Source organism: Neolamprologus multifasciatus, chromosome 14 (genome assembly GCF_963576455.1).
Source record: "Neolamprologus multifasciatus chromosome 14, fNeoMul1.2, whole genome shotgun sequence".
Lineage (NCBI taxonomy): Eukaryota > Metazoa > Chordata > Actinopteri > Cichliformes > Cichlidae > Neolamprologus > Neolamprologus multifasciatus.
The window spans coordinates 1,655,281-1,682,132 of NC_140452.1; the positions used below are offsets into that span (position 1 = coordinate 1,655,281).

Below are 26,852 nucleotides of genomic sequence, written 5' to 3' on the forward strand. Positions count from 1 at the left end.
CTTCTCCTTGTTTCCTGTTATAAACATCTCCTGCTCATGTTCCACATGGCCAAAGTTTCTAATAAAGAGCTCAGACGGCTGCAAACAGTCAGTTTATCGCTGATGTCACATAGAGGTCACATCCCTAATATGGACGGTGGGAACTGAAGCTCCACCCACCAAGCTTTTAGTTTATGAGGGGCATCCAATCAGAAGAGCATCACCTTAAAGACGAGCTAAAACTGCTCATTTGAGACAGAGGATGACCTGAGAGAACTGGTATATGATTCTATAAAGTAAGGATTATTTTGATTTGTGAATCATACAAAGCTACTCATACAAAGCAGTAAATGAGTGTAAGAAACGTTGTTGTGGGCTTTGGTCAGTGGTTGTTGATCAATGAGAATTTGCATAATTAATATTAAGGAACTGACCTCACAGCCCATTGTTCCTTCAGTGGGCTGGTTTCAGTCATTATGCAAATGTGCTGTTTATAAGATTGAAACCTGCAGTAAGAGAGACTGAAGACGTCACCTGATGATGACAAAACGTTTCTTCCACAAAACGCTACGTCCAGATGAACAGAATCAACTTTTTGGAGGTCCTTGTGTTGCTCAGCATCCATCTTCTACCTTTAAGACTCCACATGGCTGAGTTATTAAAAAAAAAAACACAATAAGCGTGTGTTTACTCAGGTAATTTCTGCTGTAAAGTTTGAACATTTTAAATATTATTTACATGGGTGTGTATGGGGATGGACTCTAGTGGACATTGTCAGGCTGCTGCTTTGATGGACAGATTTCAACAGCTGATTGTGAACAAACTAAAGAGCTTCAGAGCCTCTGCAGGACATCAAGTTTAATATCCTGCAGCTTCTGAGGGATAAAGCTTTGTTGCGGCGTCACCATCGCGAGTCAGGCTTTGAATACGTCAGCTGACCTGACCTGCTAATAACCTTTTTAATTACGTTTGTGGCAACTGAATTCTTGGCACGATGCTGCTTTGCCGAAGCGTTTCGTCAGCCATGTTGGCTCCACAAGCCCGCTCCCTGACCCTTGCCGCAGGTAACTGTGTTGTCTCTGTTGCCAGGGTGACGTTACTGATGACTCTGGTCCAAAAAGGGCAAACAATGACTCACCTGAAGCGTCACTTATTTCTCACCTTTAAATGTTCCTGTTAGTTTAACCGCTCCTGATTCCCGTTCAGCCAAGTGAATCAGCTGACAGCGCCTAACTGTTTCCACGTAACGTACAAGAACAGCAGCTCAACCGAAGATAAGTTATATGAGCATTCAAGGAAGTAATCAAATAACCAGCACTCGGACATCACACCACAAAATCAGTAAAATAACTGCGATACAGATCCACTGTGATGGAGTCACACTTGTAACACGCCAAGAAATGCTAGCTAACTTTAGCGTAGAAATAGAGTTGGATGCTAGCTAACTTTAGCGTAGAAATAGAGTTGGATGCTAGCTAACTTTAGCGTAGAAATAGAGTTGGATGCTAGCTAACTTTAGCGTAGAAATAGAGTTGGATGCTAGCTAACTTTAGCATAGAAATAGAGTTGGATGCTAAAGGCCTTTTCAGGCATGTAGCAAACATGTTTAGACAAACTTGAGCATGCCAGATTTGTTTAGACAGTAAAGTAGCTTGTTGTATTTAGGTAGGCAAAGTGTATTTTAGACAGGGGTTGTGTCTTATTAGTGGCCGATTAAAAAAAATCACACAAACAATGAAGCTAGCAGTTAGCACAGCGTATGCTACTGCCTGTGTTAAAGGGCCATAACACCACCAAACACCAGACGCTGTTCTCCCAACACAACACAGACTCCAACACAAACTGCACATGAGGACAGAAACTAAATCTCTCACAGGCTTAGACGGAAACTATTTCCGAGAACATTAAGGTTAGTCGGCTAGCTTGGCTAACCATAACGTCATTGCTAGAAAATGATAGTTAACTTTTGTTTTAACTGGCTCATAACACAATTTTGTGACTATTTGATTTTCATTCAATAATTTAAAGAAAATAAAATTGGTTACAGCGTCTGCTCGTTCAGATCCAGTTTGGTATTGGACCTGATTTGACTTCACAGAACCGCCACAGAAGATGGGACTCTGTGCAGTCCTGTGAAAAACTAAGAACACCTTCACTGCTTCCATAGGAATTAAAACCACCTCGGGTGGATTTAGGTGTGATAACAAAATTCCACAATCTTCCCACCAGTGGTCTGAGCAAAGTCACCCTATCAAACCCAAAAGCTCCATCTCGTACTATACAGGTCTCAGTTAGCATGTTAAAGGTTAAAGTTCATGACGGCACGGTTAGAGATAGAGCGAACAAATATGGCTCTATAACAAATAATATAATTTTGTAGATCCATAAAGCATAAAATCAACATTTCAGGCATCTCACAGTCCCTGAGTGGACCATGAACTCCTCTGTAACTCTGTCCCACAGCTAAAGCTCTGACCATGAACAGGACAATGATCCAAGCACAGCAACAGATCTCCAACAGAAGGGCTGAAAAAGAAAAGTGCTGCAGAGCTCAGAGAGCTGTGCATGGATAAATGCTGCACACGTCAATGAACTGAAGCAACGCTGTGAAGACGAGTGGACCAGAAGTCCTCAACAATAATGCAACAGACTCATAGAGCCACACTTTACTTTTATTTCAGGTTATTGGTGCTTAAGCAGGTTCTGTGGGCTCAGTTATTCACAGCACTGCAGACTTATAGGCTCCTGTATTTAGACTTGTGTGTGCTGCTGAAAGGGCAACAGGAAGAAAAAAATGAGTGCTAAGATGACATCACCTCGAGCAGAGAAGGCCGTGGACTAATTAAAGGGTGATTGGTTGGGGGATGGTGGGCTTATTATTAGCATATTAGCTGCAGTGTCATTACCGTTATTAACCCAGGTGTGTTTTCTCAATGACCAAATTCTCCATCCCGAACGGACGGATGGGTGGAACGGAGGTCGTACGACCCCGAGAGGATAAGTGGGAGAGAGCCGTGTCGCCATAGCAACAGAAACACAAAGAAGATGGGGATCAACTTCGAGTTCACGGCAGGACAGAAAAACATGTCGCCGTATGACCTCATGCTAACTTTGACACGATACTCCTGTCACGAAACTGCACGCCAGCAGAGGAATGTGATTGGTTCTACTTCTGCAGCCACTTCCTGTCCAAGATGGCTTCTCTTTATTATTAATACTGTAAACATAACAGCTTGTTTCTGTTACTCATCAAAGAGTCTGACAAAAGTTTGGGTTTTGTTGTTTTTTGTATCACTTTGTGTTTCTTTGTTGTTATTTGTGATGTGAACTACAAATTGTTTGGTTTCAAAACAATTTGTATCTTTTTTTCTTATTTTTGCGTCTCTGTTGTTACTTTTTATTGTTATTTAGTAACTATTCATGTCTTTGACGTTTGTTGTCATTTTCTCTTTGTTTGCATCTTTGTGCTCATTTTGTTGTTGCCTTGCTACATCTTTTGACTTCGCTTTGTGTGTCTTGGTGGGAGTTTTGTCTCTTTTTGCCGTTGTTTTGCAGCAGTGGTGAACTTTATGCACAGTTTCATTGGCGGCCCATTCTCGTGTTTGCTTTCTGTTTCTTGCACTTCCAAAGTCTGCCTCGGTGAACCTGCAGACCCACTCAGGTTGCAGACATTTAATGTTTCTCTGGGAGAGATCTGATGTCTCGTGTGGAGTGCGATCGGAGCACACGGATGGTGCAGTTGGAGAACAGAGACGAGTCTGAATGTGTTTATTTTAAAAACTGACCTTCAGGAGGAAACTGAGAGCGGGGAGGACGGAGGGAGGCGTGATTGCTCCCAGGAGCTTTCATTAACAGGTAATGGACCTGATGATGACATCTTACACACATGATGGTGGAAAAGAAGAATAGGAAGTGATGCCACTGGAGCAGAGGCTGCTGATTGGATAGGAGATTCCCAGGCAGCTGCAATAAAACTTGATGTGTGAAGCCAGAAGAAGACACAGAAACAGAGCGAGGCAACGCAGCAGAGATCAGCTCCACACTGAAGGTACAGACATGCATGTGTGTGTGAGAGAGAGACACAGGTGTGCACAGGTGCAAATTAATGCCACTTCCCAACATTTTCTATTTAAATTTAAATTCCTTTCAGAGTCTTCTGCTCGCAGTTTTCTGTGTGTGAGTTGTTTGCTGCTTCTTTTTGTCATCTTTGATTCTTTCTGCCAACTTTCTGTGAAACTGAAAACCTTGTGTGTGCATGATCTCATTTATGATTTCTGGCTAAGAAAACAGAGACTTGGACAGGTGAACATGAATTAAATATGTCTTTAAATCTTCACACGAGCAGCGTTTAGCACTGAAAATAAGACCTGGAGATGAACGAGAACTCTCTTCTCAGAGGAAGTCTAAAAAATGTGGTGCTGATGTTCAGTCTGCTGCTGGGCTGCAAGAAGATTTTTGTGAATGGAAGGATTTGCAGTGTAAGAGTGTGTGTGCGTGTTTGTCCTCACACGTGCATGAATGAGAGAGCTGCAGCTCCTCAGCATCAGCAGCAGGTGTGAACAGGAGCACGCACAAACCTTTGTGCATCGTCAGGAATGTATGTGAGTGACGCAACACGACAACAAGTGTTTGTTTCTGCGTGTCTGCTTGCAGGGGACACTGTGTGTGTGTGTGTGTGTGTGTGTGTGTGTGTGTGTGTGTGCAGGAGTGTCAGTGACGGTCAAAAAGGCGTTTATTTGCAGGGATGGAAAATGCTAAAATTAGCCGATGTTGCTGGACAATACACTTGCAGCCATCAGCCGAGCTAAATGTGCCCCCTCCTCATGTGTGTGTATTTAAAACCATTGTTGTGAGGACGCTTCGGTTCCTCTGAGAGGTCAGACTCGGTTTGGGGTGCGTGAAACTGTCAGACTGAGCTCTTTCTGCTGATGTCACAGAGCCGTCATTAACGTCTTTGTGAAAAACCACACTCTGTAAACAAAAGATGGACATGTGCACGTGACAAATGCAGATCTCATTGATTATATACAAAGATAAAAGGTAATGAAAGTACTACAACTCCCATAAGTGGAGGAGAATGTTTCGATCACGTTAACGCTGCACGTTAAAAGCTGGTTTTAAATAAATAAATAAATAAATTTTTATTTTTATAGCACCTTTCAAGACAGAATCTTAAAGTGCTGCACATAAGATTACAAGTCATAAAAAGATTTAAAAAGAGAAAATAAAACAGACAAAAAATGAACCAAAAGCAGTTTTAAAAAGTTTTGAGTTGTTTTTTAAAAACAGCTACTGAGTCCACAGTTCTTAATGTTGGGGGTAGAGAGTCCACAGTCTCGGGGCCACAAAAGCTCTGTCACCCTCAGTCCTCCTCTTAGTATTTTTTATAGCAAGTAAGCCCTGATCAGATGACCTCACAGACCTGCTGGGACATCGGCCTGTAGCAGATCAAAGATGTAGGCTGGTGCCAGTCCGTGCACAGCTCTGTAGGTCAAGACCAGGATCTTAAAATCGACTCTAAATTCAACAGGAAGCCAGTGTAGCTGAGATAACAACGGTGTCACATGTGAGTACTTGGAGGATTTTGTCAAAAGCCTCACTGCAGCGTTTTGCACAACCTGCAGACGATCCAGAGAACCTTTGCTTAGACACATAAACAGCGAATTACAATAATCCAAGCGTGACAAAATAAATGCATGTATAGCAGTCTCCAGTTCAGAGCGAGATAACATCGGGCTTAGCTTAGCCACATTTCTTAAATGATAAAAACAAGACCGAACCAGAGATTTCACATCCAATGTGAGAGTCGAGTCAAAGGTGACACCTAAATTCCTGATAGAGGATTTAACATCCGAGGGCTTTCACTATCTGCAACAGAAACCTATCAGGGGCGCATACGAGGACTTCGGTTTTCCCCTCGTTGAGTTGGAGGAAATTTGCAGCCATCCAACGTTTGATCAAATCTAAGCAATCATTCAGACGCTGAAGCTTAGATAAATCCTCGGGCATAAAAGAAACGTACTGAACTGAATATCATCAGCATAACAGTGATAAGAAATGTCCTCAAGAGCCCGTTATATGCTGGAGGGGGAGAAGATATATTAAAAACAATAAAGGCCCCAAAACTGACCCTTGAGGGACACCATAAGTAAGGGAGGTAGAGGATGACCTAAAATCGGAGACCGCCACAGAAAAGGATCGGTGATGGAGAAAAGAGGAGAACCACTCTAATGCAGCTCCAGATACACCAACCCAATGTTTCAGCCTTTCAATGAGGATGTGATGGTCAGCTGTGTCAAAGCTGATGTGAGGTCCAACATGAGTAGAACATCATTATTCATCAAGATATCGCTTGAGACCCTAAGAGGAGCCGGACTGAAACTTATCGTAAATGCCACGTTTATCAGGAGCTGCCATAAGCTGCTGAGCCACTTATTACATGCTTATGCAGAAGAGAAAAGGTAAAACTGTAAGTTTTGTAATGTAATTACTCTGTGTTTTTGAGTTCCTTTACGCCAGTTCAGAGAAGCGTTACGTTTACCTGACTGATCGTTTCAGATGCAGTTCTGCTTATGTTTGCTGCTCCCCGGCCTCCTGTCCTTCACTCTGCTCCGCTGCAGCGTCGACGGCCTCAGAGTCCAACCGCAACCTGCTCGGGTCAGTGTGCCCACACACACACACACACACACACACACACACACACACACACACACGCACAAACGCACACACACACACACACACACTTCCAGCTCTCCGAGGACTCATTTGACTCCTAAAACCCATTTTCAAACAGCCCTGTACAAAAAGTCCTCACAATGCTCTGATGTCCCCATAATGCATAAACGTCAACACAGTTCATAGTTCGCACTGATCCACTCACACGCGTGCTTGTCTTTCTATCTTTGTGAGGACCAGACGTTCGTGTTTCACCAGTGGGAAAAGGACATTTACTTTCTTTCAAATACTTCCACTCTACGCGCTTTAATGTAACCTGTGAGGAAGTACTTTTACATCATGTACTTCAGGTAAACTTTATAAGTACTTTTATTAGGCAGGATCCCGTCACACCATCACGAGGGCCAAAACAAGCAGCTCCTCCCTCGAGGGCTCGGTGCTGATATCAGATGGCGTGAGGCGGCGGGGAGGGAAAGCCGAAGCGTTTTTCTGTTTAGTCTGGATGACACGAGATCTGTCGGAGTCATCTGAGGCAGCAGGCGGACAGGAAGTGAGACACCGCTCGCTGCCGGGGCCGTGGCGTGAGAGACAGGCTTCAGTGTGGAGGCGTAACGTACAAAAACACAGTTCAGTGTTTTCCATACGGAGACTCCCTCATTGAAAATAAAGATGGAGGCGGCGTTGGAGGCTTTTCACAGCATCCCCTTGATGTACGTTTTTATCAGCAGACCAAAGTTCCCAGTAATCGGGAGGCATACGTGTTCACGTGTTAAAGGACAGGAAGCACTGGATCAGACTCACACTCCTTTCCTTGGATATCATGTACAAACCCTTCAGCTCTAAGCCTTATCCCAGGTCATTTCACACATCCTCGCCTCGTTTTCAGTAGATAAACTTGTTACGCCTTTATCTGATCCAGCAGGTAGACCAGCCTGTTTTGAGGTTTCATGCAGCCCCTCAGTCCCGCCCTGTAGGTGTGAAGGTGGGGGAGGAGCTGACGGCAAAACTGCTCCGATCGGATCACCTGATGAGGATGGAAAATGATGTCATGGAGCCAAAGAGGAAGAGGAGCTTTCCCATCAACAACGTCCCGCTGGACCGCCTGTCCATCAGCTCCATGGAAACGAAGCAGCAAGGGTCAGACAAGCAGAGGTAGTCACCTGTGAGAATACCTGAGAACACCTGAGACGCAGGGATGAGTCTAACGCCTCCATGTTCTTCTGTCTGCAGTAAGGTGGTGGAGTCGCCACGGCGACGACTCAATCCACCGCCCATCGACAGAATCGGGATGGGTCGTCTGCCAAACGGCAGAGGGTAGGCCACACCCCCCTCCGTCTGAAAGCCCACCCTCTCCCCACAGCGCTCTCACTGGACAGGTGCAGAACTGCATGTGACTCATTTTCATAAAAGCATCAGTAAAAAACACTAAAATGGTCATTTCTCTCTACAGATGCATGAAACCGCCAATCACCTGCTGAACCACGCCCACCTGACACCCTCACTTCACCTGGACACGCCCACCTGACACCCTCACTTCACCTGGACAGCCCAACACAAAGCATGACTGTTCAATGATGGTGCGTTCAAATGCAGCTCCGTAAAGTCGGCACACATAGAGAGGAAGTGATTTCAACAACACCTGCGATTTGCTTCCATGGCAACTCGTTTTAACAAGCATTTTATTTACCTGTAAAACTTACAGGTAAATAAAACTTTTGTTTTTTAAAATACTGAATTTAATCAAGGTGAAATCTGTAATGTGAGCAAATCTCGAATTAGCAGCACCAACAAATATCCTGACGTGTGAGATTAAATATACTTATTAATTTCCACCAATGAGAAGCTTTGATTTCAGATGTATTAAGAAATAAATATGTTACAACTTCAAAATCTGTATTTGGATAAAATCAGAGCCTGATCTCAGAAAGATCAAATCATCAGACTCGAACAACTTTGAGTATAATAACAATCATTTGGATGTTTTGAGTTTTTTCATTTATAAATTTTTCCATCTTTTTGATTCTTTGCATTTAATATATAATTAAAAAAATTAAAGGTTAGAGTTTGAACATTTTAACCTCATTAGGATTAGCGTTAGGGAACAATAATGCTGCAGTTTTCCGAGTGTCACCTGAATGCACCATCGCCGGCTCCTCCTGCTGTTGGGACCCTGACTGGAGGCGTTGTTGCCTCGACTGCCCTCGCAATCGTCCAACACCAATCGAGTTTCGTCCTCGCACGTTTGTCTCAGAGTTGTGCCGCAGGACTGTTTCCACAGCAACGGCACATTTCTACTGCGACCATAAACAGTGGACAAAGCTAGTGTTACGTCATGAGATTAGCATTTTCATCATCAACACCTTAGTCGCAAAGCAGACTTCCTGTTCAATATGACCCAAGATGAGTGACTGAGTCCATCAGCAGCAAAGTGTTTACAGAGGTCAGAGGTCAAGCTTCTACAGCACTGGAAGTCTTTTTGCAACTGCAGCAGTCGCCACCTGGTGGCTTTTTGATAGAATGCAGATTTAACTCTGCTGGATTAGCTTTATTTTCCTCACCAGGAAACTACGTCCATGTTTTATACCATCTATGACTGTAACACATCTAAAGTTTGTAAACTTAAAATGAGAAAAAAATAAAACAAGTCCAAAAACAGGTTTAAGCGTCCGAGTGGCGCTGCAGTGGAAACCGTCCTGCTCACTGATTCTGTTCTGATGTGCTTCTTCCTGCCCGAGTTTAACTGTGCTTAATAAAAAGAAAATGACAATGAAGTTCTGAGTGTGACTGATTTCTTTTTTTTTTTTCAACCCCTTGAGGATTTTAGATCATGTGCTAAAAGCTACAGTTCCACTAATGTCCACTAGAGGCTCCACCAGTAAGTCCCTCCCCATGCTCCCAGAAATAAACATGCGTACAGCCAGGTGAGTTTTTGTTGAGTCTTTATTAAGAAAAGATCATGTGATCCAGAACAGTGCACACAGAACGGCTGGTTCACACAGTCCACGAATGATCCGGATCAATCAGAGTCCCGGCATTTCCTGTGTGAACTCATCCACCGAGGACTTCTGTACAGCTGCTATGGGAGCAGAGAAGGGCGATAATGGACCAGACTATCAGCAAAATACAAACACCTTCACATTCAGAGACGGAGAGCGCAGACGGGACTTCACCCTCAAATCCAAACCAGAGAACTTGAATGTACTCTGGACAAGAAACTCCAAAATGATCCCCTGATTACACAACACGTTCATCTTTAACCCAGCAACTCTGTCAGTATGGCAGTTTACAAAATATATTAAAAAAAGAAAGAAGAAAGAAAGAAAACAAGCTAACTACTAATACAAGCTAATACCACAGAGCAATTTAAGCTTTAAATGTAGGCAAATGGCTTGAAGCTTACATAAGAATACAGATGTTTAGGACAATAGCTAATGTTAGCTCACAGCTAACATTAGCTATTGTTAAGAACACAGCCGGTTAAATCAGATGACATTCTAATGTGAGCCAAAAATGCTCAAATGCTTAAAATCAACATTTTATCTGCAATGCTACCTGCAAAAATCAGTGCCTTTGTTAAATTAGCTTTACCTAAGGTCAGTGTTATCATGCTAACTTCCAAAACTGGGCTAAGAGATAAATATAAATAAAATTAGCTTCACCTCCAAACCAGCTAAGATAATAACAGTGTAATTTGCTGACAGCTAAAAATAGCTGTCACCTTTAGGGTGAAGCTAACATTAGCTAATATGATAGCATTTGTTTAATTAATTTGTTTTTTCTGATATAGCTCAATGCTAGCTACCAAAACAGCCAGTTAACAAAGCTAAAAATGGCTTTGATATTAGTTTCACTTTGAAGCCGTCACAGTTATCTATGTTAACCATTCCTTAGAACTATTAAGGTCTATAGCATTAGCTTAAATTACTGATGTCTGCATTATTGATAGCTAGAAACTATTAAGGTTTACTTTAAAACATGTGATCACTAACTCCGCCCAATGAACCGTGTATCACCACCAATTTAAAGGTGAACAACGATGTTCTACTTAAAAGAACACAAGAAAGTAAAGTGACAGGGCTGATAAAAATATGTGGCCATAGTTCAATATTCACTGTTAACGTATAGATAAACATGAATGTTAGCTTAGAAGGCTTAGAGACCTTAATAGTTTTGACATAAGGCTAACATAGCTAGCTAATATAAGCTATTGCTGCACTTTTTTTAAGACAAAGCTAATGTAGATTGCTAACAATAACATCATAATTTTTGTTATGCTAGCTTTACAGCCAACTCACTCCGAGCCGAGGTAAAGCTAAAACAGTAAGCTATTTTTACAGATTTTATTAGCTCCGTAGCATAGCAAATGTAGATGACTGCTAACATGACTCAGCTTTTGATACGACATCATCATAAATAACAGCTTCACCTTAAAGAAATACAAACACTCGCTAACATTTCAGACTTTGAGATAACAATGCTGCCAATAATAAACAAAAAAAACAGAGAAAAGAAAATACTATGTGATGCCAGTATTTGTTAACACTGCGACTATCGCTGATTTTCAGATCAAGCTAATCAAGCTAACTGCTAACACAAGTTGAACAATAAAGCAAATAATTAAACTGTTAGCATTAGGAAACGTTATTTTTGGATCATTTTGGAGTATTTCATGCGTTTTGTTCAGAGGACAGACAAGTTTACAGCAGATAACACATTTGGACTGAAGCGGTCTGACAACAGCCCCTTTTTTCAGTAAGGCAGAGCTGGACCTGAGGAGGGCAAAGCTGCGGGTTTGTTCAGAAACAAAACAATAAAAAGTAAAAATGATAAATCCTACTGAGTTTAGAGCAGAAAAAAATTAATCAGAGCGGCATTCGATTGCCTTCCACGCTGATTTTAACAGCGTGACCCGTCTTCGTCAGGCGCCGGATGTCAGCAAATCTACGCATCTGTTTATCAACACGGGACAAACTCTTCCTCACCGGACCCTGGAGGCAGACAGACACACAGAACAGGAAGTTACAGGATTTACATCTTGTAACCACACACCGAGGTAACAACACAAAGAGAACCGGTTTCTTTCGCACACTTCACTGCTCATGCAGGAAGATGTTTCACAAACACCTCGTTCAGAGCCATCAATGGGGAGACTGTTCCTAAAGACCATTTACAGTTCAAAATAAGCTTTATTTGTCTCATTCTGCCCACTCGCTCTGTGTGAAACAAGCTGCTTTAACTCCCCCCTCCCTGAACATCTATTTGCTTCTGATTGGACAGCTTCTGGAAGCCTGCTGATGGACGTGTGGCTGATTCCATATCAAAGTGAAAATATTTCTTCCTCCGTGTCAGCTGACTCATTTCTACAGTAAATGTATTTTATTTAATGAAGCCATGCAAATTACAGGTACACTGTCCCACACACTGCACACCCTCTCACCTGTGGAACGTTACTTCCAGTCTCAGTGATTAACTCTCTCTAGTGCATGAGTTTGGTGTTTATTAGGCTCAGAGGTGCTCAGCAGAGATGTTCATGTGTTCATACAGCAGGAAGGAAAATGATTCAACCCCGGGCACTGCGTATGAGGTCACATGACCTCTGAGTACATTAGTTTGTTACGGTTTTGGCCGTTGGTTATGACACGATCAGGTTTATCAGTGATTGGTCTGACGTTAGAGGTCTGAATGACTGAAGTGTGATCGATCGTGTGCTCTTCGCTGTGTTCAGTGAACTCTGTTTGGGGGTTGGATAACTTTGCCTCCACTGTACGTCTGCACACTGCAGGTGAGTCAGGCTCTTCACACCATGCAGACAGACTTACTGCCCCCTGCAGGGGAGCAGGGGAGCTACAGGGGCATTCTGTTTCCCTCTATGCTGATTTTCACAGCTCCCTGCGGCCGCCCCAATTTTCTCTGCTCGGCGAAACGCCGTTTGTGCTTCTCCAGCAGGCTGATGGCCTTCTTACAGCCGCTCTACAGAGGACCAATCACAGCTCAGCTCCTGACAGCAGGTAAACTCCTTGTTCAGAGCTTTACAATCAAATAGAAGCAGAAAATAACCCGATGTCTGTTCCAGCACAAAAGTGTTTGTTTCAACTTTGTTCAAACTTCAGAAAACTGACTGTTTATATAAAAGTTCTTTATTGTTATTCAGATTGTTTTTTCTTTAAAAATGCGTTTGCTCTTAGAGGTTTAAAATATATTTGTTTCATTTTGGAATTTTGTATTTGTTATTAATTTTGTAAATCGTGAGTAAATCATTTGTTTGACTCAATTACGAAAAAAACTGAAACCAAATGTTAAACTCTGGATATTTCATAGGACTGTGCCTAAAGGGGGCGCTCTGCTGTTTAGTTGAAGTGTAGGCACGCCCCGAAGCACACGCTATCGCCCGTGTGACCACTCACCCTGCTGGAGTCCCCCTCCACGTTCCATTTGGGCCGAACCACGTAGTCTTTGTTCGAGGGCATCGGGACTCGAGCCCGGGCGCAGAACCCGGGGTCTCCGGGCCGCAGAGCTCTGTTGGGAGCAGGCGTTCAGGTTAATGAGGGTGGAATTTAAACACGATAGAGGAGGAAGTCATGACACAAATCCCGCCCCCTGACCCCAGATGTCTGAGAACTTACTTCTCCTCTCCGGTCAGCTGCTTCTCCAGGTCTCTGCGAGGCGTCTGACCTCCAGAACTACAAACAGAAGAAGAAGACACGAATTCAACTTCGAGTGTGAAGTAGCTCCGCCGCACCGAGGCGCCTCGCAGGTTTCTGAGTGATGTTCTTCACCGGCTGAGCCTCCATGCTGTTAGCAGCACGTCACTCCGAACGGGTTAGTCGGCGCCAAAACTTCCCGCACGGAACAAACTCAGCCCTGCCGAGCTCCACATCATCAGGGCAGTAAAACACACACGGCCAACACTGCCGTTAGAGAAACAGCCTCCAGTCTCTGCTGTTTAACCCCTCTGTGCAGCAGCGCCCCCTAATGTCTACAGTGATATTAAAACTATCAGCAGCTGTGACTGTTTGTGTCGCAGATATGGACCGAAGCTGAAATAAGGCAGTCCTCCACTCCGGTGCACAACTGGTGCAGTACCAGTTTCAACCACCGGGTGGCATCCTGAAACATGCCCAAGCTAATGTTAGCGTTTCTGACTTATTTTGATAGCTAGATGAGCTCAGAGTGGAGGTGGTAAAAACAGAGTTACAAGAAGGGTTTGAATCAAATAAAATCTCAGCTTCAGTCATTTTCTTTAGTTGAATCTCTGAAATAAATGCAAAGTATTCAAACCGGCCAATTCTGCTTCATCTCACAAGCTCCACCCACCTGTTTGTGAGGAGCAGCCAATCAGAAGATACTTAGAGGAGGCTTAATTTATACTGCAAAGTACAAGAATGAAAACGGAGCTGGAAATGAGCAGAACAGGTCACCTTTAAACCGTGCAGCTGCACTCATGAAGTCATTTAAGTCTCAGGGACTCATCCTGGTCACTTTGGTGCTGCTGTGGGAATCTGAGGCGTTACTAAGCTTCAGACAGAGGGATGTAAAACCTGCAGAGACGCGTTAAAGAAGGTAAACCTGGTCACTCAGTGCAACCATGCAACGTCAGGACTGAACCTGGTTGGTGGAGAGAAGACATCAGGTTCCTCTGCCCTCTCCACCTTCTGAGGCTGACTGGGGATGAGACGGAGGAAGAGGAGTGAAAGAGGAAAAACTACGCCTCACGCTAACCACGACCTTTAGAAATCATCTCACAATATTCAGAGAGAAGATCGAGAAAGGCGAAGCTTTCAAATGGGTTTCAGGTAAAGCCGTGCTGCGTGACTTTAGAGTGAACAGATATAGCAAACGCACTGAGGGGGCGGGGCATTCCACCTGTACAAAACACCTGACACTCTGACACAAGCAGAAGATGGAGAATGAGGGTTAAACTGTTCTCAGGTGAGAGACGAACATCACATGACAGGAAGAGGACGCTGAAAACAGAGCAGACATCAGCCCGGGGGGGTCGGTCAGTGTTGTAGCTACTGCATGGTTCGGATGACTCGCTGTGGAAGCCTAACGACGGCTGACAGCGACTCTAATCAAGTCAAATATGAGTCATTTTATGAATAATGTAAATAAAAGTTAAATCGCTGCAGATCTGGAGCAGAAACAAGAATGTTAGTGTCGGACGTTGCGATCGTCGTTACCTTAGGCGCCGTCTCTGAGGCATCTGCTGATCCAGATCTCTCTGCTGCCGCTCCTCTCTCGTCATCCCCTTGTAGTTCGACGTCAGACCGAAGATCGGCCGCGACCACTCGTCTGGAGATGAGAAAGAGTTCAGAAACCGCGGCCTCCACGGTCAGACGGGGAAGCTACAGAAAAGGAGCTCGGCCTTACTGATGAGTTTGAGAGCGAGGTCTTTGTTGGGTCGGGACTCTTTGGGATGTTTGTACAGGAACATGACGGCCCGCCCGATGCCGCTGTGCTTCAGCGTCTCCTGGCTCACGCTGGGCAGCTGCAGGACGAAACACACCGTGAACGACTGAGTCTTAGAGACGCAGCTGAAGAACGAACGCCGCGTTCAGCGCTCACCTCCTGCAGTATCCTGAGCAGCTCCTCTCTGATCCTGAGAGCGGGCAGAGATTTGTCAGGGAGAGGGCTGATCCACTCTTTAATGGCCGACATCACGCCGCTGTCGATGAACGTCTCCTTCAAGTCCTGCCTGAGGGACAAACGATAAGAGTCTTCAATGTAGTCACGGAGGAGAAGGACCTGCTTTTGGCGCCCAGAGAGGCGCTGGTCTCAGCTAACACGGAGCGCTTACTTCTTCAGGTGCATGACGACCTGCGGCAGCAGCATCAGCTTCTTCAGCGCTGGCTTCTTCTGGCTGTTCAGAGCTCGATCTTCCTGCAAATAAAGACAAACGCACACAGCTGAGGATCACAGCTCAGAGGTTTGGGAGGCTTTTATTTTGATGGGGCGAGAGCAGCGTGCGCACCTCCGCAGCCTCGTTCATCTTGGTGATCATGGCGTTGACCACGTCATCGGCGTCGCTGATGAACGTGCCTCCGTCGCGGTGCCGCCTCTTCTTGCTGTTCATGGCTTTCCTCCGGGCGAGCATGATGTCGAAGTCTGACATCATGCTGGTGCTGCACACACACACACACACACACACACAGACACACACAGACACAGACACACAGACACACACACAGACACACACACACACAGACACACACAGACAGACACACACAGACACACACAGACACACACACACACACAGACACACACAGACACACACACACAGACACAGACACACACACACAGACACACACAGACACACACACACACACAGACACACACAGACACACACACACACACAGACACACACACACACACAGACACACACAGACACACACACACACACAGACACACACAGACAGACACACACAGACACACACAGACACACACAGACACACACAGACACACACACACAGACACAGACACACACACACAGACACACACAGACACACACACACACACAGACACACACAGACACACACACACAGACACACACAGACAGACACACACACACAGACACACACAGACAGACACAGACACACACACACAGACACACACAGACACACACACACACACAGACACACACAGACACACACACACAGACACAGACACACACACACACAGACACACACACACACAGACACACACACACACACACACACACAGACACAGACACACACACACACACAGACAGACACACACACACAGACACACACACACACACACACACAGACACACACACACACACACACACACACACACACACACACAGACACACACACACACACACACACACACACACACACACACAGACACACACACATACAGACACACACACACAGACACACACACATACAGACACACACACACAGACACACACACACACACACAGACACACACACACACACACACACACACACAGACACACACACACAGACACACACACACACACACACACACAGACACACACACACACAGACACACACACACACACACAGACACACACACACACACACACACACAGACACACAGACACACACACACACACAGACACACACACACACACACACACACACACACACACAGACACACACACACACACACACACACACACACACACAGACACACACACACAGACACACACACACACACACACACACACACACACACACACACAGACACACACACACACACACACACACACAGACACACACACACACACACACACACACAGACACACACACACACACACACACACACACACACAGACACACACACACACACACACACACACACACACACACACAGACACACACACACACACACACACACACACTTAATCGCAGAAACAACAACGCTTGTTTGAAATCGTGTTGCTGATCAGCTGACTCACTCCTGGCCGCTGCGGTCGACGCCCTCGTCGGAGTCTGACTCCTCCTCCTCCGCCTGCACCTTCTGCTTCGCCTTGCCGTCGCCCTCCAGGTCCTCCTGGTTGAAACCCTGCAGGACGACAGTTTGTGAAACGGGAACTGCTCGCGGCCGATCTCGCTTTCGTCTTTGAACGGAGATGCGACAGCGAGGCTTACCGTGAACTCCTCCTCCTCCTCATCTCCAGACTCGCCAAAGATGTCTGCGATCATCTTCCTGCAACAGAACGGGCGCATCAGCTCGTGGCAGTCACAGAATTAAACTCTTATTTTGAAATTAAAACTCTGCACGTGTGTCTTCTTGCAGCGGTGGCAGCTGCACCCCTCAGGCTGTCCTGTAGGGGGTGTTGAGTTTTCTGTGAGGTGTTTCGACGGCAGCACTCACTCCTCCTGGTCTTCTCCGGAGTCGCTGTCGCTGCCAAACAGCGCTTTCTCGTCCTTGTTCCCCGCCGCCTTCGCTCGGTCGTCCTCGCTCTCGCTGTCTGAGCCGAGCTCTTTCAGTTTGGCCGCCAAACTTTTATCGGGACCCCCGAAGTCGGCGTCACTGTCCGAGTTCTCGTCGTCCGACACCGCCCGGTTCCTCTTCGCCACTGAGGAGACCGTCGAGAGCGACAAACGTCACACAACAGCGCTGCTTTACCTCGCAGCATCACCTTTTACTGTCAGCAGAGATCCTGCTCCAACCGTCAGGTCTGCGTTACCTGGTTTCTCCGCCTTCTCCTCATCCTCGTCCTCGCTGTCGGACAGGATGGCCTTCTTCCTCTTCACTGCAAACACAAAGCTCACTGGTTACTCACATCTGAAACGTAACTGAGATGTTAACAGAACCGGCGAACGCGGCAGGTGACTCTGTCTCCGTCTGACCACGAACACAACGAGCAGCTCGCCAAAGGAAAGTCTGTGAGAGAACGCGTTTACTAAAAGTGATCACATGTTCTTTATCCGGTGAAGCAGGCGTGATGTCACTTCCGTGTGTCACGTGTGTGTCGCTGTGGCCCTGCTGGACGGGGACACCTTACCACGACGACGTTTACCTCGCAAACCCCGACAGTGTTGGGAAAGTTACTTTGAAAAAGTAATTACTTATAGTTACTTCTTGAAAAAAGTAACTCAGTTACTATATTATCAAAGTAACTAATTACTAGGAAAAGTAACTATTGCATTATTAAAAAAACCCTCTCAGAGCGCCGACTTTAAAAGCCTCGTTTCATCCTCACCTGTAACCACAAACGGATCATTTTCATAACTTGAAACATAAATTGTAAATTTTTAAAAAGTTTAAAAAGTTATTTGCAGCTATTTCCCTAAAAATGCAGCCGAGGTGTTTTCATTTCTAACTATTTACAGAAAAATCTAATAAGATGTCACAAATTATTTGTGTTTGTGTTTCTGCACGATGAAGGAGAACGCCACCTGACACCTGCAGGTTTCACTCCAGTGTTCACAATGTGACAAACTGTGACATTCAGCAGTCGCCTCGTTGTTCTGACACACAACAAAACTACACACTAACTACACACTAACTACACACTCCAAACACGCTAAACGTCACAAATCTCTCGCCTCCGTCACTCATAAAACTCCGCCTTCTTCCTAAACAACCAAATGCCACGTTGTCATATCATTTCTTGATTGGTCGACATGGTACATTTTTCCACCAATAGGAAAAGAGTGTTTTTCTTTTTCTTGGTGCTTTCGAGCTTTTTCCTTAGAAACAGTTTTTATGTTTCTTCTAAACTTCACGATTTTAATCATAACTCGTGTTTTTCACGATCAACAATTTAAAAACTGATATATATTAAAGTCAACACTTGTTGCTATGGCATCTTAAATTGGTCATGTGATTGTTTTGCCCCGCCCCCTGGTAAACTGACAATAGCTTCAACCGTCTGTGTTGACAATAATAACAGCGCTGTAACCATAGAAACAGTCGTTAGTTCGATGGCTCATTAACGCCGTCGCTCGGTCACTGAACCGAGCTGCTCGTTTATCTTCAACGTTAATTTGAATCAAACTGATCAGATCAGGAAGTCCAGTGTTTCTGGAGTAACGACATCACTTCCTGTCAGAAAACGGTTCAACTTAAGTCTGCCTGGGGGCGTGGCTTACCGCCACGCTCGTACCTGGCTTCTCGTCGTCCTCGTCGCTGTCACCTCTCTGCTGCCTCTCCTCTTCCTCCTGCTGCTCTCCGTCACTTCCTGCTGCAGCCTTCCTCCGCCCTTCCTCTTCCTCCTCCTCGCTGTCTGACTGCATGACCCCCTTCCACTTCTCCCCTCCTCCTTCCTCCTCCCGTTTCTCCTCCTCATCCGAGTCTATCTGCGCCGCCTTGCGTCTGGCAGGCGTCTCTGTGTCAGAGTCACTGTCGGCGTTGGAGCGGCGCTCTGGGGACGCCGCGGCTTTGGCATCCTCGTTGTCAGAATCGCTTTCTGCCGCCGCTTTAGGCCGCTCCTCCACATCCGAGCTGCTCCCTCTCCGCTTGGGAGGCGGCGACGCCCCCTCCTCGTTGTCAGATGCTCCGCGTTTGAGCGGCGATGAGGCCTCGTTATCCGAGCCACTCGTCCTGCGTTTCTCTGGCGGCGACTCCTCCTCCTCGGACGCGCTCATCCTGCGTTTCACTGAAGACGAGCCGTCCTCGTCGTCGCTGTCGGCGTGCCTCGGCGCCTCCGCCTCAGAGTCACTTTTGTCATCACGGGCCCCGGGGCCCTCGCCCTCCGAGTCGCTGTCGGCCCTGCGGCAGTCCTCGTTGTCAGAGCCGCTGGCCCCGCCACCTGTCACCATGGCGTCGTCCTCGTCGTTGCTGCCCTCGTCCTGACAAAAAGAAAGAAAGTTTATCAGCCCGATCGCGGCGTCTGCAGACGGTTTAGTCACGACTTCATCTAAAGACGTTTAAGGAGCAGCGATTACTGAAGGAGAAGCGACTCCGTACAGCGTTCGTCACATTTACAGTCCGAACACACCGGAGCCGCCATTGTTCCAGCAAACGTAACAAACACTGACAGGTTTCTGTCCGCCGCGCTTCATGGCGAGGAGTCGTTCTGTGTAACTTTGCGGTGAATAAAGAAAATAAACTCCGATCGAATAAACTTTGACTTGAATGAAGTGAATATGAACTTCAGTCACTGACTCGTTTTGTCTTTATGTAGCAGCACTGATCGCAGCAGTAACGCTCAGAGTCTGCGAGTGCTCGCCGTCTCCTCCTTCAGCTTCCTTTACATCACATCAGATAATCCGCCTCCACCTCCTCCATCACACCAACCCTCTGCTTGTCCTCCTTCACTGCATCCATCAATCTTCTCTGAGCTCTTCTTCTTCTCCTCTTCCTGCCTGGCAGCTCCATCTTCATCATCCTTTGTCCAGTATATCCCCCCTCCCCCCTCTACACATGTCCACACCAGCCTCTCTGACTCTGAGCCCCCCCCCCTCCCCCCCTCCAGCTTGTCCAGCGAACACCAAGGTGGGAACGCAGCAGGTCGATGGGACCAGCAAATCAAGAGCTCCACTTTTACTCTCAGCTCTCTCTTCACCACGATGTACCGGTACAGCATCCACATCACTGCAGCTGCAGCACCAATCCATGTGTCGACCTCATGTTTTCCAGATGTTGCAACATCTGTCTCTCTAACCTGTGACTCTTTCAGCTCCTGTACTGATCAATCACTGACATGCTGGGAAAAACAACTCTCATAATATCATATATAGAGCGACCGGACTCTGAACAAGCAGAAGATGATTCAAGGATGGATACAACAACCTTCCTTCATCCCACACGGGTCCAAACACGGAAGATCAGCCGTCCATGTCCGTGTAAATCTGCCTGATTTTGAAGTATGAATTTCAGGCACTACTTAAAATGCAAAGACGACACGAAACAGCTCAGAATAAACATTAAACTGATGATGTCAATGAATTATCTGCAGACACAATGAGATGAATTCTGACCTCAGACCGGCGCCCGGCGCTCCTCATCTCCTCGCCATCTGATGCTGGGTGTTCATCCTGAACCGGCGTGCCGCCTCCATCATCTACAAGAACACATCCGGAACATTCGTGGTTAATTCAGTCCTTTTTAAAAGCATTTATAGGAGCTGCAAAAAGTATGCAGTAACTTTACCAAGCTGCCAAAGTCAAACTGAATAAAAACTACACAACAGCTTTCTCTGCATTCCCTTTGATAAACTGCCTTTCAAAGAAATAATCATGCTTTTCAAGGATCAGGGCTTATTAGGACTGGAGAGGACATATGACAGCAGCAGTGAGATGTAGAAGATTACACTACAGTCACATCACATCCACCGTTCTGTACATTAACGATCAAACAGGCTACAGCTTAGGAAACGTTTCTAGTGTTAAAAAGTCTCCGTAATGATCACACGATGTCATCAGCTGGTCTGTAAACAACTCAAAAACAAACACCTGGATCCTCTGCAGCTGCTCGCCAAACTTCACTTTAAAAGTGACTAATTTTAGGTTCATGGCTAACCGCGTGACAAAAACATCATAAAGTCCACCTACATGAGCAGACTTCATCTTCAAGGCTTTCGTATTGATTCGGCTCTCATTGGTGTATCATGTCTAACCGGTTGTATTGATTATGAAACGTTTGTTATGTAATCAGGCCAACAAACACTGATGGTTTAGCTCGGCTCGGTGGAAGGCCGCTTTCTGCCGGGTTCGTGTTGGATGGCTCCGCTGGTTTCATCCAAGGATATAACGTTGAAATATCACCGCGTGTTTCAGTCTTTTGGAGGTAAATGTGACGGAGAGCTCAGGAGATGTTTGCCAGCCGGTCGTGAAGCTAAACCGGGACACGTTTGCTGGAAACTGGCGCCGATGCTGTCGCTAACCCCGAAACACAAACAACGATCCCTCCGCGTGATCACAACCCACCTCTGCATCATGTTTATCGAGGACGCGCTCATGGTTCTCGGATTCAGTTAGTACGTAGCTACTACAGTTGGTGAGTACTGTCCTGTTAGTCGTTTAAATAGGAAACAAAGCAGAAGCGTTACCGGAGCGGTTCCCGGACATTAGATCGTCCTCCTCTCCGTCCATTTCCCCGACGAAGAAAGCTTTAAGTTTGGGTTCGAGGGCGGAAACCCCCCTCTGTCCGCTGGAAGAAATAAACCTGGACGAAGTAACGACGGTCTGAGGAAGATTACACCCACAGCTAGCCTCTGCTAGCCCACACAGCCAAAATGGCGACTACCTGCATCATATGAGCATGCGCAAAGGGATCGGTCGCTTCCTAATGACGTAAACTGTCTTTTTGGAAAAAATAAACTTTATTAGTATGACAAATGATTCTAGAAAAAACAATACCAGAACATTGGTCGTGTACGTATTTTTATTTATACTGTTTTGATTTTAATTGTACTGCCGAAAGTTTTTCTTAGCTTTGAACCGCGTGACAGTCTGTTAAAAACTCCAGCTGTAGTGTGACGACTTAGACACGCGCCACAGTCTACAGAGGATCCACGCGGACCCGGAGCTGTCCTGGTTTTTCGGCTGGTTTGGTGTGTGTGAGTCCGGTGTGATGGGGGACCGGAGCCGGTTGTGCTCCGTGTGGCTCGGCTCGGAGACCGGGATCCTGAAGGGGGTCAGCTTGTCCCGGAAACAGGCCTTCAACTTCTGCAACACGAGCCACTTGAGCCGAGACCAGGAGGTCCGCGCGCTGTGCTGGGGGGACGCGGCGGAGAGCGAGCTGCTGGTGGGTTGCGTGGACGCCACCGTGAAGACGTTCAGCGTGGAGAAGGGCGCGTTCACCGAGAGCCGGCGCTGCGGGGACCCGGCGGAGGGCTGCTTCTCCGGGCTAGCGGCGCTGGGCGGCGACGCACTGGTCACCTGCGCGGAGAGCGGCGCGCTGCGCGTGTGGAGGCAAGAGGGCGGCGACGAGCCCGTGACACAGGTGGACGCCGGGAAGAACGTGTGCAGGATGCGGCAGAGCCCGGCGAACCCAAACAAGGTGGCCACCGGAGGGAAGGAGAACGGCCTGAAGATCTGGGACCTCCAGAGGCCCGAGCAGCCCGCGTTCAGCGCCAAGAACCTCCGGGACGACTGGCTGGACCTCCGGCGGCCCTACTGGGTCCGGGACATGGCCTTCATCCCGGACTCCGACAAAGTGGTCACCTGCACGGGTTACCACCAGGTGTGTAGCTGTGACTCACCCTCAGCAGGGTGAAAGTTTACTTTGGCCCGGGTTAAAGGTCAAGCTTATCACAAACATCTGGTTTGTGTGATCTGTAAACGTTCTTCTGGTTCAGAATTGGCTCAAAAGTCAGACCAGACTCCGTTCAAAAAGTGTTTCATTTTCTGTTTAGTCTATGACAAAATTAAAGCTTGTGTAAATCCTCAGCTCTCTACATGTATCATATTTTTTTCTCTCAGTCGGCTAACATTTGAGCAACATTAAAGGACAACAACAAACTAAGTAAAACAAACTAAAATTATGGATGATTTTATTATCAAAGCCATCGTCAGTTTGGCTTCGGACCGAGTCCTCATCGGTTTTCTCTCCATTCAGAAGGTGTTTGATTTAAGGTTTACTTTCTCTTCTCTCATACATTTATGATCTTTAAAATTTCCTCCAGGTTTACAAGTTTAAAGGGATATTCCATAAAATTATTAAGACAAAAACAACACAACTAAAGTTAAAGTTGTGGATAATTTCTAAAAAGAAACAATAATATTGATTTCACTTTGAGGTCTTTCGTATCCTCGGTGTTGATTCCTGATCAGTGGGAAAAATGCTTTTAGGTGTAAAAACAAATAAAATAATAATAATTAAGCAGCAGAAAAAAAAGTTTAAATCTGTCAATTGATGACCTGCTTTGTTTTTTTTAAATAAAGTTATGTTGAAACTCTCTCTCAGGTGCACGTGTTCGACCCCTCGTCTCCTCAGAGGCGTCCTGTCCTGGAGGCGGAGTACGGCGAGTACCCGCTCACCGCTATCTCTCTGACGCCTGACGGCACAGCGGTGGCGGTGGGCAACACCCAGGGTCACATCGCCCTGTTGGACCTGAGGAAGGGCCTGGTGCGTGGCTGTGTCAAGGGGCTGGCGGGCGGCGTGAGGGGGCTTCAGTGCCACGCCTCCCAGCCGTTGGTGGCGTCCTGCGGCCTGGACCGCTTCCTGCGCATCCACAGCCTGGAGGACCGCAAACTGCAGCACAAAGTCTACCTCAAGTCCCGTCTCAACTGCCTCCTGCTCGCCAGCCAAGACCTGCAGGAGGGAGGGGCAACTGCAGGGGAGGCGGAGTCTGAGGTAAAGGAGGAGGAAGACGAAGGTGATGATGTGTGGGACGCTATGGAGCGGGTGGAGGAGAGGCAGAAGAGGAAAACGACAGAAGACAAAGAGACAACGAAGAAGAGGAAGAAGGCACAGGACTGAGAGGCATTTGAGGTTTTAGAGGACAGTGGGACATTTAACCGCCGCAGCTGGGGGCTTGTAAGCAGCGTTTATTCAGACTGGAGGCCTTTTATTTTGAAAAGCTTCAGGTACTGGGTAGATGTTTCTCACCTGTGAACAGGTAGAGTCTGCATCTGCCTGGGGAGAGAAATGTATGAGTGCCCTAAAACGTCTTTGTTGTTTTTTATGATTGTAATTATTGAAAATACACGTGTAACTATGATTAAAGGAGTCTCTGCTTCCTGTGTCTGATCAAAGAAGTTAATGTGCTGACGGAGCATCTCAGCGCCTGAGGAAAAACTGCAGCAGAGGAGAAAACGGTGGAAAAACAATCCAGTTGTAATTCTGTGCAGGGCGAATGTAAGAATGTGGCGGGAAAGGAGGGCTTCCAGTTTTTCACTGTTTTGTCCTTCTGACCTGTCAGGGTTCACGGCCTTAATGCTAACAGATATTTAAAATTTAAATAACAGGAATGAAAAACAGGAAGTTTTTCATTCCGATTAAGGAACTCAATTTGAGGTTTTTAAGCGATAAATCGACCCGTCTGACCCCCTCAGGGTCAGAGCTGCGTGTGGCTCATGGGTCAGTGAACGCAGCCCGAGCTGCCCCTATTAAAGGTGCGTTCACTAGCAGCAGCTGCAGGTCTGAGCAGCACACAGAACTTGTTTTCAGTGTCTGATGGAAACATGGGATGAACTACAGTACTGTGGAAAAGTCCTGAGTCAGCAGCATTTGTTTGTGATTGGCTGAAACAAACAGCCCCAGTTTACTGTGACATGTAAATAACAACAGACCCTCCCAGCTGTGAACAGGCCTGTGATTTCACACTGAGCGTGCTCTTAATAAATGAAATGTTCACTCAGCCCATCAGAAACAGACTTTATTTAAAACAAAAAAAACAGACTTTTTGAAATGTTAGGCCACACCCCTTCATTCAGGTAAAGTTTTAGTCCCGCCCTGCTTTTTATTTCCACTCATCGGCTCACGTTTGGATGTTTCATTTTTAAATGTTTTTCAGAGAACAACAAACAGAAAGTATTATTTTTTACATCTGTGCTCGCAGGTGCGCTGAGGGTGGGCGGAGCTTGTGAAATCCACAGGTGGACAGGTATGAATTACTGTAGCAAACTGCATGTTTCAAACAGCTGGCGCTCAAAGTGTGATTGGTGAGAACAAACATCAGAGACTCTTCTTCAGTGGTTTTATTGAGCAGTAGCATCACAGCAGTAACGAACGGCGTGATTCGACGCGTCCTGCTGTGTCAAACAGCAGGACTGCTGCGTCCTCGTTCAGTCACACAAACAGTTAAAAACAGATGAGCAGCAAAAGTCTGAAATCCCTTTTGGACACACTGTTAAACACGGGGCATTAAGGGAGGTTATTACAACCCTGACGCTTCCTCCTCCCACCGTACATCAGAGTTTCAGCGAAGCTCCGTCACAGCTCGGTAACAACGTGGAAATGACAGCCAAATATTTACAGTAACAGCTGAAACGTTTACGCTCACGGACACTTTTCTGGTTCCAGTTTTAAATATTACTGTGAAATACAGCAGAAGACACGAGGTAATAATTATTTACATTAGCTTCAAACGAGGGAGAACTTTGGATCAATTTAATCCGAATTTGTCCCAGAATGTAAAAACATGTTAGCACATAAACTACTATATTAAAGATTCACCTCCAAATATTAAACATTTTATTGTTCAAAGGGTTTCAGAGTGTTAAAAGTATCCTCTCTGGTTTCCCCATCGTTGTATTTGTTATTACATTAAAGACATTTCAGTTGAATAAACATCTAAAAACCACGATACCAAAACGTGTCTGTTATTACCCTTCACTGTGTGGTCAGGTCACACGTTACTGTCGTATTTCCTCGTTATTACCGAGCTGGGATGTGAAGTGTTTGGACTTTCAAACAGAGACAGATTAAAACAAAAGGTGGAGGCTGTAGCTCCATCAGCTGTCAGAGCTCAAACAGCACCACCTTCATTCCCAGAGATCCGCTCCAGCTTTCGGTGATTCCTATTTTTCGGCGCAGGAGTGGAAACATCTGGAAACGTTTTCTGGAACGCTGTCTGAATTGTGAGGACATAAAGTGCTGTTGGAAGTTTTTCAGGACGTGTCAGTATCTTCACAGTAAATTAGTAACGATTAACTGTGCCCAGCAGGGGGCGCTAGCTGTAACTACATCCTGAAGTAAAGTTGCGTGACTGAGGACAAACCTCTGTAACATCGATCTCCTCTCGTGAGAGTTAAGACGTGATTATTCAGATAAAATATCTTTAGATTCAATAATCTGAGGTTAATATGAGA

General features: G+C 46.1%; 4 protein-coding genes across 11 annotated transcripts in view; 2 read left to right on the top strand and 2 right to left on the bottom strand.

Annotated features, from left to right (window-relative positions):
- Positions 1 to 512: 512 nt before the first annotated feature.
- On the top strand, positions 513 to 9,982 carry ostn (osteocrin). Of its 3 annotated transcripts, none has more exons than XR_014877960.1 (5): positions 513 to 4,027; positions 6,538 to 6,636; positions 7,577 to 7,806; positions 7,885 to 8,030; positions 8,105 to 9,982. XR_014877960.1 is itself a non-coding variant. In XM_085184836.1 (4 exons), exons 2-4 carry the CDS (start codon positions 6,538 to 6,540, stop codon positions 7,970 to 7,972), a joined length of 420 nt encoding a protein of 139 aa, XP_085040962.1. In that variant the 5' UTR covers positions 514 to 4,027; the 3' UTR covers positions 7,973 to 9,982. The 3 variants fall into 3 exon arrangements, 1 of the variants encoding a protein (XP_085040962.1); XR_014877959.1 differs by having other exon boundaries at positions 515 to 4,027; positions 7,574 to 7,806; XM_085184836.1 differs by having other exon boundaries at positions 514 to 4,027; positions 7,574 to 7,806; positions 7,885 to 9,982.
- On the bottom strand, positions 9,577 to 22,339 carry iws1 (interacts with SUPT6H, CTD assembly factor 1). 5 transcript variants are annotated; one of them, XM_085184823.1, is made up of 17 exons: positions 22,145 to 22,339; positions 21,075 to 21,157; positions 19,259 to 19,943; positions 17,837 to 17,902; positions 17,521 to 17,725; positions 17,295 to 17,352; positions 17,102 to 17,208; positions 15,626 to 15,776; positions 15,452 to 15,534; positions 15,220 to 15,349; positions 15,025 to 15,142; positions 14,835 to 14,946; positions 14,260 to 14,316; positions 13,278 to 13,334; positions 13,059 to 13,170; positions 12,474 to 12,624; positions 11,530 to 11,642 (listed from the first exon to the last, which is right to left on the bottom strand). In XM_085184823.1, the coding sequence occupies exons 1-16, from the start codon at positions 22,185 to 22,187 to the stop codon at positions 12,499 to 12,501; spliced, it is 2,193 nt and encodes a 730-aa protein (XP_085040949.1). In that variant the 5' UTR covers positions 22,188 to 22,339; the 3' UTR covers positions 11,530 to 11,642; positions 12,474 to 12,498. The 5 variants fall into 5 exon arrangements, with proteins under 5 accessions (XP_085040948.1, XP_085040947.1, XP_085040951.1 ...); XM_085184822.1 differs by having other exon boundaries at positions 9,577 to 12,624; positions 22,145 to 22,338; XM_085184821.1 differs by lacking the exon at positions 12,474 to 12,624 and having other exon boundaries at positions 9,577 to 11,642; positions 22,145 to 22,337.
- Positions 22,340 to 22,350: 11 nt separating this feature from the next.
- Positions 22,351 to 24,986, top strand: wdr74 (WD repeat domain 74). Its single transcript, XM_085184831.1, has 3 exons — positions 22,351 to 22,469; positions 22,564 to 23,280; positions 24,004 to 24,986. Exons 2-3 carry the CDS (start codon positions 22,669 to 22,671, stop codon positions 24,517 to 24,519), a joined length of 1,128 nt encoding a protein of 375 aa, XP_085040957.1. The 5' UTR covers positions 22,351 to 22,469; positions 22,564 to 22,668; the 3' UTR covers positions 24,520 to 24,986.
- Positions 24,987 to 25,401: 415 nt separating this feature from the next.
- The window catches only part of LOC146502892 (arf-GAP with coiled-coil, ANK repeat and PH domain-containing protein 2), a 13,482-nt gene continuing 12,031 nt past the window's right edge, over positions 25,402 to 26,852 (bottom strand). For both annotated transcript variants that reach the window (XM_085184828.1, XM_085184827.1), the window contains exon 22: positions 25,402 to 26,852. This exon is cut by the window's right edge and continues 280 nt beyond it. The gene's annotated coding sequence lies outside the window, so the exon portion shown is untranslated.

What these genes read in the sequence shown, in the direction of transcription:
- wdr74 (XM_085184831.1), top strand. Translation starts at nt 22,669, where the DNA reads ATGGGGGACCGGAGCCGGTTGTGCTCCGTGTGGCTCGGCTCGGAGACC. An exon ending in CCTGCACGGGTTACCACCAG is followed by an intron (nt 23,281 to 24,003) that starts GTGTGTAGCTGT and finishes ACTCTCTCTCAG; the next exon opens with GTGCACGTGTTCGACCCCTC.
- ostn (XM_085184836.1), top strand. Translation starts at nt 6,538, where the DNA reads ATGCAGTTCTGCTTATGTTTGCTGCTCCCCGGCCTCCTGTCCTTCACT. An exon ending in TCCAACCGCAACCTGCTCGG is followed by an intron (nt 6,637 to 7,573) that starts GTCAGTGTGCCC and finishes TATCTGATCCAG; the next exon opens with CAGGTAGACCAGCCTGTTTT. An exon ending in CAAGGGTCAGACAAGCAGAG is followed by an intron (nt 7,807 to 7,884) that starts GTAGTCACCTGT and finishes TTCTGTCTGCAG; the next exon opens with TAAGGTGGTGGAGTCGCCAC.
- iws1 (XM_085184822.1), bottom strand. Translation starts at nt 22,187, where the DNA reads ATGGACGGAGAGGAGGACGATCTAATGTCCGGGAACCGCTCCG. An exon ending in CAGCTGACCGGAGAGGAGAA is followed by an intron (nt 13,171 to 13,277) that starts GTAAGTTCTCAG and finishes TGCTCCCAACAG; the next exon opens with AGCTCTGCGGCCCGGAGACC. An exon ending in TGGAGGGGGACTCCAGCAGG is followed by an intron (nt 12,625 to 13,058) that starts GTGAGTGGTCAC and finishes GGTCCTCTGTAG; the next exon opens with AGCGGCTGTAAGAAGGCCAT.